Source organism: Berghia stephanieae, chromosome 4, assembly GCF_034508935.2.
Source record: "Berghia stephanieae isolate SIO BIC M18660-M18661 chromosome 4, UCSD_Bste_1.3, whole genome shotgun sequence".
NCBI classification, from domain to species: Eukaryota; Metazoa; Mollusca; class Gastropoda; order Nudibranchia; family Aeolidiidae; genus Berghia; species Berghia stephanieae.
In genome coordinates this window covers 63,464,734-63,476,353 of record NC_088363.1, presented here as the reverse complement: position 1 = coordinate 63,476,353, position 11,620 = coordinate 63,464,734, and the positions used below count along the sequence as shown (strand labels likewise).

At 35.3% G+C, this 11,620-nt stretch overlaps 1 protein-coding gene across 1 annotated transcript in view; it reads left to right on the top strand.

The window, feature by feature from the left end:
- The first annotated feature begins 1,579 nt into the window (after positions 1–1,579).
- Positions 1,580–11,620, top strand: part of LOC144970996 (uncharacterized) — a 15,346-nt gene continuing 5,305 nt past the window's right edge. The window contains exons 1-2 of the mRNA XM_078911273.1: positions 1,580–1,614; positions 8,870–9,087. Coding sequence (XP_078767399.1) covers positions 8,877–9,087 — 211 coding nt within the window. The 5' untranslated portion in view covers positions 1,580–1,614; positions 8,870–8,876. The remainder of the gene's footprint in view (positions 1,615–8,869; positions 9,088–11,620) is intronic.

Sequence of the window (11,620 nt, the reverse complement as noted above, 5' to 3'; positions counted from 1 at the left end):
ATAGATAGATAGATAGATAGATAGATAGATAGATAGATAGATAGATAGATAGATAGATAGAGAAGTATATCGATAGAAATAGATAGATAGATGGATAGATAGAAAAATAGATAGAGAGATAGATAGAGATAAATAGCTAGCCAGATAGACACACACACACAAACACACACCCACACACACATATATATATATATATATATATATATATATATATATATATATATATATATATATATATATATATATATATACGAGAGAGAGAGAGAGAGGGGAGGGGGGAGAAGGAGAGAGAGAGGGAGAAGGAGAGAGAGAGAGAGAGGGGGGGGGGGGGCAAGAATGGCGGCATGTAGAGACAATTGTCTGAATTGAGACACATGCGTTTAACGAGAAATAATGTTTCTGATCCATATTCATTGGAGCGAGAATGCAATTTTAAACAGTTGGTAGTAACAGGATGCAAAACAAAATTCGAAGAATGAAATTTCCGAGAAAAAGTAATCTGGACACGAATCTAAAAGTCGTGTCAGCGTTTAAGTCGTATAATATTCGTAGATATCATGGATTTACAGATGCGTGGAGTTCTCCGGTTACTAAGCAACAACCAATCAGATTATTTCCTGCCATTTACCCCGTTTATTTATTTTCTGTATGAAAAGGCCTGAAAGTACATGTCAAACACACAAATAGGTCAGGCCAAATTAGTGAGTATTTCTCACAATATTTTGACATACTGATAAAGGAATTGCATCGCAAAACCTGACGATACAATGCATTTATTTCAATCATGTGTTAATTGTGAGTAATGCTCAGGGTCTGTGGGCTATTTACTCCGGGTGATGGGCAAGCGATGAGTCTTCGGTTCACGGTCAGCTGTTGATTTCAGGTCCAAAATAAACGTTATTTTAATTTTTTTCGAGTCAAAAATAAAACAACTGAAATGTTTATTCGACTAATTTTAATAAAAATAGACGATAACTGGCGTAATTTTCAAAAGTGCATGCATTGCACTGTTGTTTGTTGATTGAAGAATTGAAGACTCATACTATAAGATAATAGTTAAAAAGGCATCCGTGTCAATAGATTGACAGGCATAACAACACAGAGGAACCATCAATTCCACGCAAGACACGTGAAGAATAATCCCATGTGTTTTCAGTTGTGTTTATGGGGTTCTTTTATTTGGTCGGTAACAGGATGGAGATACAAAAGTTGCCGAAACAAAATAGGTGAGAAAAAAAAAGTCTGCAAAAATATGCCATCATTTCATTGTCAAAGGGCCACATAATTCAGGTTATTTTATTTATTTATTTATTTAAATTTTTTTTTTTTTTGGCATCAGATATTTCTAAATAATTGAGTAAATTTATGTATGGCTTCTTTGGAACATCATCAATCATTGTCATTGTTATTGTTCGCAGTTCGAGGAATTCTATGGTTCGCACTGATCTCCAATAAAAACAAACGAACGCACGCACACACACACACACACATACATACACGCATGCACATATACACTGTGTGTGTGTGTGTGTGTGTGTGTGTGTGTGTGTTTGTGTTTATGAATTGTAGGGAGCAATGAAGCAAGAAATATTCTACGGGTCACGACAATCCAAAGTTGGTCCTATAATATTGTTGTTATCGATGTCTCCTATGGGATAGTCGTGTGCTTCTTTTCACAAGGACGTTTTTTCGCTGTTATAATATTGGTGTTTATCTATTTAAGGGACGATCTTAGAAAACTAAAGGAACCATGCGTTAAATTAGTTAAAATATGAGAATTCAGCCCAGAAATGGAGAAGAACAAAAAATACAATAAACTAGCATTTAAAATATGTGACCCCTCGTCTCAAAACGGTATTATGTCGGGATGGACCAAATACTAAAGAGTCAAATTATAGTTAAACTGGTAAAAAAAAAAATGAAACGTTGGTATTTAGCACAATAAAACATGATATTCCTTCTCCTCTATAAAGCATATAAACTCAACTTAAGTCGGATATTTCTCTCTACAAATTCCATTTTCAGTATCTTTATCATCCCGACCTAATACCGTTTTAAGACGAGGGGTCACATATTTAAAAAAATATAACAAACGTTTAAAGAAAGGCCATTACCACAGCGTTTAATTTATTCTCATTTTCACTAACTATCTATATTAATGTAGATCCGATAACCCAGTGGTAGAGCGTTCGTTTCTAACAACTCAAAGGGGCCTATCGACACTGGGAATAGTCGAGATTCGAGATCCTCTACGTTTACGCAGCAGTTATTGGATAGCAGGGTCTGTTATGTTTGGCGCACATTACTTTGCAGTAGACAAGCATCCTATAGATAGAATGAAGTTGACGTCACTCAGGTCTTTGTTATTGCTTTTTGCCATCCGCGCTTATGAGTAATTCTCATTAAACTGTATTAACCAGACTATAGACGTTCAATGTTACACAGTTTTGTTTATTGGTCCGTTATACTTCCGGATGGCAATGTTGTGAGCTTCTTAGCCCAGCGCATACTATATCTATATAAAGGGAAACCGAGATAAACTCCGGCTTCATTGACCTTTATGGGTTAGAAAAACTATAGTAGAGTCACTACCTAGTAAAAAAAACTCGTCGCGTTTCACTTTCGTGTAACAGTTTAGTTTTCTTCACAGTTGGAAAGCTTAAAATCTTAGAAAATATTTTGGTCGATTGGCAGTTTGATTTAACCGCTTGAAGGTCATCCAGAGGTCAGTAAAGTTTTAAGTGATGTCAAGTACTTTAACATTTAATTACTTGTAAACTATTGATATTTTAAAACATCTCTAAGAACAAAAATACTTTCTATTATAATAAACAAGCTCCATACACAGTTTTGGAGAAATCCCTTTCATCATGGAAGCGTTATTGCCCTTGATTTGAATTTTTGATGAATAAAGAGATTCATCTTCTTAAAATAACTTGTTAAACACGCTTTATTGTATACAACTCAAAGAATAAAATTTGCTTACTATGATATTAGTGACAAGCATGTAAAGTTACAAGTCAATTGAACAATGTTTGATTGAGTTATTGGCCTTTAAAAAGGGGTCATGTTATTGTGGGGGAAAAATAGAAATGGAGTTGTTTCACATCCATGCAAAAGTTTTTTTTTGGTGCATAATTGCTAATTTTAATATATTTGAAAAATAATCGTCGATTGGAATTTCATTTCGGCCAATTGAAGGTCACCTAGAGGCCACTTAAGTTCAAATTGCTGTGAACTACATTAAACAAGTAATTACTTGTAAACTATTGATATTTCAAAACATCTTAAAGAACAGATATACGTTCATTTGTGTTAAACAATTTTAATACAAAGTTTTGTAAATTCCTCTTAATTTTAACGAAGTATGGCCCTTTATTTGAGTGTAGATGATAAAATTTATTCTTTATAAAATAACTCGTGAATCACGCTTTATTTTATACTACTTGAAGAATAGAGTTTGCTTTTAGGATATTAGTGACAAGCATGGAAAGATTTAAGCATATAAAACAATGTTTGATTTAGTTATCCCCCATTTATAATGGAGTCATGTTCTAGTAAAAATATCCCTCCACTTGTTAAACATTTGCGCAAAAGTTATTTTTCTGCATAATTACTAGGTTTAATGTCTTTGAGAACATTTTGGTGAATTAAAATTGTTATTCCACAAAAAAGGCTATTAATTCGTACAATAAGAAAAAGAAAATGCAATTTTTAGGACACCTAAATCGACATAAATGTATTGAACATCTTGCTCTCACAGGAAAGATAGAAGGTAAAAAGAGTAAAGGTAGACCAAGAAAAACATATTTGAATAGTTTGAACAGCTGGTTGACAAATAAAGAGAAGATTAATATTAGTTTTCTTAGGTTATCTGATCAAAGAGATGAATGGCGTATCATGATCACCGATGTCTGGCACAGACATGGTACTTGAAGAAGAAGAATTCCACAAAATGAAGGTTATCCAGAGGTCAGAGAAGTTCAAATTAATTAAAAAACATTTAAAGAACATAATGATTAGTGCTCTTACAGAGTTAGTGCATCTGTTTTTTTGTACTGGATCATCAGAACTACGCAAGATGGATTCCAGTATTCATTCGAGATTTGGAAAACCTACCAAATGCAGTAAGGGAAGAATTCCAAATGGGGCGATTTGTTATTTACAGAAGCAGTCACTGGTTTTCTTCAATACTATAGATCACGTACATGGGCAGATGAATAAAAAAAATCAAAGGTGTTGGTGGAGTCATTGGCCTGACAGAAAATCCTCAAATGTTGGAAAAGTAGATGGTGGCTGGCCCAGAAATTTGTAGAGCTGTTGAAGAGTTTGAAGGAATTCATTGTGATCTCGAAGAACTGCCACATCATGAAGAGCGTGGTACGTCTCAGCTTAGATTCCTTCGTCATGAAAAGGATTTGATCATCGATGCTGTCCTTATGAATGGCACTCCATTTGAAGAGCAGCTGAACGAACTTGTATCCCTAGACAATAAAGTGTGTGAATCCCCTCAGTCAGCAAAATCAGTATATCTCATTGAATTGCTGAGACAGATACAATTCAATACTTACCAAAAATGTGTCCTAGACTCGAGGGACACAGCATTATCAGCACCAATCAAGAAAAACAATCTACAATTTTGCAAGGAAACAAAGGGCAAGAAAAAACAACAACAGTGAAACTGAAATAAAAACATTTCAAGCAACATGTAGAGCTTTTTGGGAAAACATTTCTAATTTTGGACAGCCGGGGTGGAGCTCTAAAAGAATTTTTTAAAAATATGAATCATCAAGCTTTCCACCCGCTTTATCATCTGGAGGATTGCTACATGCATATACCAAGTCGGATCTCTTGAGATGTCTGATGGATTCTACGACAACAACATTTGATGATGAGCCAATGATATATCCAAGATTTACGACTTTATCGTATTGGTGGATATCTAATTCATACGTTGTCAGGAAAAACCACCAAAAGCAGAAACATTGGGAAAATATTTTGAAAAAGTCTTTTTATCACGAATTTTACATGAATTGGATCAGGCATCAAGAGTAGATGTTGTTTGGGATCGTTATTTTCCAATGTCCATAAAAGAAATCACTCGAGAAAAACGCGGTTATTTCAGTCGACAATAAGTTCAGCCAAAGTTCTTGGAGACTGGCATCAGTTTAGGATGAATGCGGACAACAAAAAAGAGCTCAACTATCTGTCCAGCAGGCTTGCGATGGAGAATGTCAAAGAAAGGAAAGAACTGCACATCACAGAGGATGATTTTGTTAAGCATTAGGAAATGGGATTCCGATGGGGCAATGCAATCACGAAGAAGCAGATACCCGCATAATATTGGTCCATATTTTACACGCCCTTCAAACAAAATCATTCGGCCTTATACAGACTGGAGACACCAATGTTTTAGTCATCCTCTTGGCCAATCAGTATCATATAATCGCAGCAAATCCATCAGCTGATATTTGGATTTATTTTTATTCAGGAAAATCAAGGAAAGTGATAAATCTGAACAGCATTGCCGCAAGTCTGGCCCAGAGACTTGCAAATCCCTTGCATTCTTCCATGCATTGACAGGTTGTGACTGTACATCTGCTTTCAAATTTAAAGGGAAGCGTTCATGTTGGAATATTCTTACTAAAGCCCCACTGTCTCCTGTTATTCATGAATTTTCAAAGATTGTGGATGCTCCTTTTCACATACCCACAAGTGTCTATGAGGCCGTTGTAAATTTTGTATGCCGACTTTACAAAGGTGATGCCAATGATCACGACATTGATATCCTCAGGATGAATATTTTCAGCCACAAAACAAGAAACGTGGACAGAATCCCTCCAACAAGTGTTTCTCTTCATCAACATCTAAAAAAGGAGTGTCTTTCAGGCAAGCATTTGGGCTATAGCCAATGCGGCATTGGTGCCTAATAAAAATCCAAACAATTATGGATGGACGGATAGTAATGATAGATTGATTCCTATTTGGACCACATTGCCTGAGGCCAAAGATGCCTTCCATATGGACATGAAATCATCATGTAAAGAAAAATGTTCCCATTTACGATGCAAAAATATGAAGGCAACTTTGAATTGCAACCTGCTTTGTAAATTCAATGTACTAATTGAGATTTTCGGTTTGTTTGTTGTTTGGTCAAGATTTGAAATCTTAGCCTATGGTCATGACGAGAAAACTAGACCTAAAGGCTGTTATACAAGTTAATGGAAATAGACTAGAGTAAGTTTATCATACAAATCTCGAGGTCGTAGCCAGAAAAGAAATAACAAGAAAACGTTTTTTAGAACTAACAACCATCCTTACTTCTGTCAACAAGGATCATAATACTGAAATGTTATGTACATTTTGCACTCGTGCCCGGCTCAAAAATATGGATGCTAAATAAAAACCTGGAACCTGAAATTGAAATGTCGAGTTTTCGACGCATTAGTAGAAACATCTGGAAACAAAATAAGACAAATGAGGCAGTCTGAAATATTCTAAACCTATGCCCGGAATTCTGCATATCAATAAAGACCAGGAAATAGAAATACTTTGACCACACTATACGGTAAAACACCATCTGTATAACCATCGAAGAAGGAAAAGTAGAAGACAAGAGACCAAGAAACCGCCTTCCTAGATCATGGCTAGACTATATCAAAGGCTGGACTGGGATTACATGTGAAAAATGCAACAGACTGGTACAAGACTGGGAAGAATGGCTATGAGTATTAGTTTCAGTAACAAGCTTTAATGGGCGATAAATCATTGAATATCATCTATTTTTCTTGTAATGTACTACTTATTCAGTAGCTTATATTTTTGTCTTTAAAAGTATTGTTTTATCAAAAAATTTCCAAATGTTTCACAAATACACTTTTTTTTTGTTGTTCAATGTGAACAAAGGGCAATGAATCATTTGATTTTTGACATAGAGCTAAGATTTTTTGAATACTACCTAAAAACATATTACCAAAGTTTTTTTGTTCTTAGAGTGTTATAAATTTCCTATTACCGTTCGAGTTCTATTTTTAGTAACAAAATTCAATGGGCTATAACTCCGTTAACCGTGATCGGATTTATGTGCAATTCGGAAATAATGTTGTTCTTTGTGTGTGCTTTTATTCGTTCTTTTTACAAGTTATAGTTTTATTAAAAGTTTTTGTGATATTCCGGAAAAATATGCTTTTTTAAGAAAGGACGACGTAAATAAAGGGCAATAACTCTTTGAAATGCAATATGAATGTAATATTTTTTGCATGTGGTATATTTGAATCCTGTTTACGTTTTTTGGTTATTTGCGAGTTGTCAAATTCTTGACATGGGAGTTATAAATTTAATAAATGAATTGACTATAATTCACCTTGTTTGACCTCTGTGTGACCCCCGAAAGGTCAGATTCAAGTTCCAATCGAACAAAAATGTTATTTTATATCTGTTTATCTGGCTTATGAAGAAAGTTAAACTTTTACACGAATCCGAAACGTGAAGGGCCTCGGGGACCCTACTACTTCTTTTTAAATCGCATAGAAACAAATAGTCAAAGTCTCCTTTTCAACGCACCTTTACTGTGTGACTATCACTCTTACTCGAGCGATACTCGCCTAGAACCTACTTTCTATGCGTATATGATTCAATTATTCTAATACGTCAATGTGTTCTTGAGATATGACACTCGCTTTCGGATCGGAGCCTCGCTCGGCGCATAGATGAGTCCTTGGAAAAGACTCTTTACTCACATTCTCTCACCGTCCTCAGGTGTAAAATTAGTTACTGGCCCTTAACAGCGTTGTATCTGTCGAAAAAATTGCAATATCACTTAAGGGTGCCATGTCTCGTTCTACACGCTACGTGTTGCTGTTGGTCAGGGACCCTTATTAATGCGCTTTGAGCACGTTTAGTGGATATTGCGCTATATAAAAGTTCAAGTCTTTTTTTCTTCTTCTTCTTAATTCTAATGCTTTTGAGTTCAGCAATGGGATATTTGAAAGTTAAAAATTTGAGAGCAGGCACTGGTATTAGCAGTTGATAAAATGAATATATGTTTATGAAATCACGACAAAGCCGAAAGATAAATAAATAAATAAATAAATAAATACATGATTAAATAAATACACGAATAATTAGAATTAATAGATAAATCAATAAATGAATAAATATATGAAAAAATAGATAGGTGAATAAAATAAATTTTAAAACATTGGCTTCTCCTTAAAAATCAGTCTGTTCGACTGGGGATCGAACCTTTGGCTTTTAATTTCTTATCGAATCAGGATGTCTGAGATTCGTTTCTCAATACATGAATGCTGATTATTTTTTCTTACATTTTTCTATCGTGCTTTACTGTCACTGTTTTATGTACACCTTTACAGTTTTTTTCTTCTTATAAGAGATTATAGGTTATTCTCTTAACTTTTAACAGTTGTACTGTACAGGGATTCGGGCATTATTACTTATAGGGCTAAGTGTGAAGGGAATCGTTCGAAAAAAAACCAAAAAACTTTCCGACAATTAATTTTTTTTAATGACGTTCACGTCAAAATGGGTTTGAAGCGACGTGTACTTATTTGCAGGATAAGTAGCTGTCAGATTTTTTTTAATGAGCGACATACCTCCCGTGTTTATTTGCCGTAAATAAAGCACTCCTTGTAGTGATACCTTGCGGGTAAAATCGTTGGTTCTGCTAAATGGAAATGATAATAGCCGACTGCATGTTTCGTCTTACGTTTTCAGGGTTGCTGTTGACTTGGGATACTCTGTAAAGCGCTTTTAGCACATTTAGTGGGTATTGTAGCATGTGAAAGTAACATTATTCATAAACCCCCCACCTCTAGTGATCTTAATCATTTTATTTCAAAACTAATTGCAGGAGAAATATGGCCTCATCTAATTTTAAATCCCTCAACGCAAGTATTATTTTTCTCATCATTGTGGCCATTTGCATCCTTGTGGTATCAGCAACAACGACATCCTGGCTTGAAATAGGCATCAAGAATAGTACAGACATCTACAGCATCGGTCTATTTTACTACTGCAAACCGGGACGTTGCGTCACTTACTTGGATTCATCGAGTGCTGAAATGTCAGGTAAAACATTTTTGCCGTACACTGCCCTTTATTTTGGTCACCACTTACTCTCTGAACTGAAATGACCCTCATATTGTCGTGAATTCTTAAATATGAGACCTTATTTGGATATACAAATTATTAGAAATTCTGGAACTAGAGAATCGTCTCTATTCAAGATTTTTCGACAAGGTTGGGTCATCACTGTCAACTCAACTAATATTTGGTATACACTTCTGCAATGCCAAGCAAATTAATCAGAACCTCCCCCCCCCCCCCCCCCCCCCCCCCCCCCCCCCCCATCTCGGATTGCTTATGCATTTCTCGCTGGTGTTGAAATCTGATGCTCATGGGAGGTAACCAATATTTTTCTACCCCTCTCCCTAAATAATAACGCGTAATGAAATCAAGTTTACAATCATAATTTGTGACGTCAGATTATCAAACGTTAAATTTCACTAAAATTAGATCTTTGAAAAAGAAGTATCAATTAAAATTTTTTGAAAATGTCTTTTAGTCAGAGATGACGAAATCGGAATCGATTGAGGGGTAGAATAAAAGTTTTCTTAAACTCTTGCGTTTTGGAATTCGAACTTTGTTCCCAACGCGTACTCGCAAGCTCGTGCAGCGGTTGGGAACACATCCGGAATTCCAAAAAGGAAGAGTGGGAGAATCGTATATTATTCCATCCCTCCCATTGGAAAACCCTATCATTTCTTGGTAAATACGTGATCGTTGAATAATGCTTTGAAAGCGTTGAATGAAAATTTTATTCAACGATTGCATAATATTTGCGCACATAATTATATTGGTGTGACATACGACGTAAAAGACATCTGATTGGCAATTATAATGATCTTTGGTGCGCATGAATACAAATCCAACGTGTTCTTTCAGATGGAGAAAAATACAAATTATGGCGAATTTAAGTACCACTACCATACAATTGGTCACGAAATATCTAATAATCTTACTTGGAGGGGTAAAATAAATGTATTCTTTCATTTCTTTGAATAACTGGTTTAATAAATACAAAGAAATGAAAGCATCGTATAAAAACTTGTTCTTCAGGTTTTGTTTCCTGCTTGTTGGGGAGTATAGAGTATAGACTGGTTTTAATGCATTACGGCTTCGTGTACTATATATATAGTTATATATATATAAATAAATATATATATATATATATATATATATATATATAATATATATATATATATATACATATATATATATATGTGTGTGTGTGTGTGTGTGTGTGTGTGTGTATTTGTGTATATGTGTGTGTGTGTGAGTGTAGAATATAATTGTGTTCTTTTTATTTATTATTTTGTCTGGTTATCGTATTAGGTTCTGATGTGTTCAATTTCTTTTGGATCTCTGACAGTTCCTTTATATCTGGGTCCCATTTTCTTTTGGATGTGCTCTTTGATATTATTTCTCCTGAATATTCTTGTGCTGCGATATTAATGACATTTTTAGATGGTCCCATTGATTTCCTGCACTTTCTGCATTCTCTCTCGGTGTTGCTAAAAATGTGTCTATGTATATATGAACCGCTGTCCCCGACTGCTTGAGGTCATGAGTTCAACAAACAAACGCCGCGAAGTATGTTAGCCAACATTTAAACTTAATAGCCATATTCTCAACACGAACATATAACATAGAAACGATTAAGACATTGAGAAAGTCCGGTATTTGGGTGAATATTGATTTAGAAAAGTGGGTGGAGCAGGCACTTATTATGTTGATGATAACAAGAACTGAAGTGTGTAGGAAAGTGCCAGAAGACAATAGCGAATAAAAAATTCGCGGCGATGGAGGCTCGAACCCACGACCCTCTGGTCCGATAACTCCGCCTGGCAGGGGAGAGCGTAGCGCTACTGTCGGAGCTATCCACTACTCCAAAAAAAAAAAAACACACAAAAAAAAAAAACAAAAAAAAAAAAATAAATTGGTATCAAACTCTGTCTATCTTGAACCGATCTCCTCGACTTCTTGAGGTGATGTTCACAGGCAACCCCAGACCATTCAAAACACCCATAACTCAAGAAGAAGTGCGATCAAATGTAAATAAATTGAACAACGGGAGAGCGCCAGGCGAAGACGGCATTGCCATATAATTTCTCAAGTATGGACCCTCATGGACGAGGAAATCGGAGCAATATTTATCAAATCATTTGAAATGCAGCACGTTAACAAACGGTTTTTAATAGCACTGCTAAAATGAGGAAATCCCGAAGGTCGACTCAACAATCTTATACAAATAACAACTCCTACTACACTGAGAAAAACGTATCACTTATCGTTTTAAACAGGATAAGACCATATGTGGAAGAATATCTATCTCATAATCAGTGTGTCCAGACCAAAAAGAAGTTCATTCAATTCCGTATGGACACACAGATGTATATCGGTAAAAGCAAAATTACTGCTTGGACATGTTGGTTGTATTTGATGCGAATTAAAGAGATAAACTCCTACTCACTCTCATAGAGGAAAAGGAGATCCGTATGATCCAGTCCTTTTCAGCAACAAACAATAAGTACCAATATCA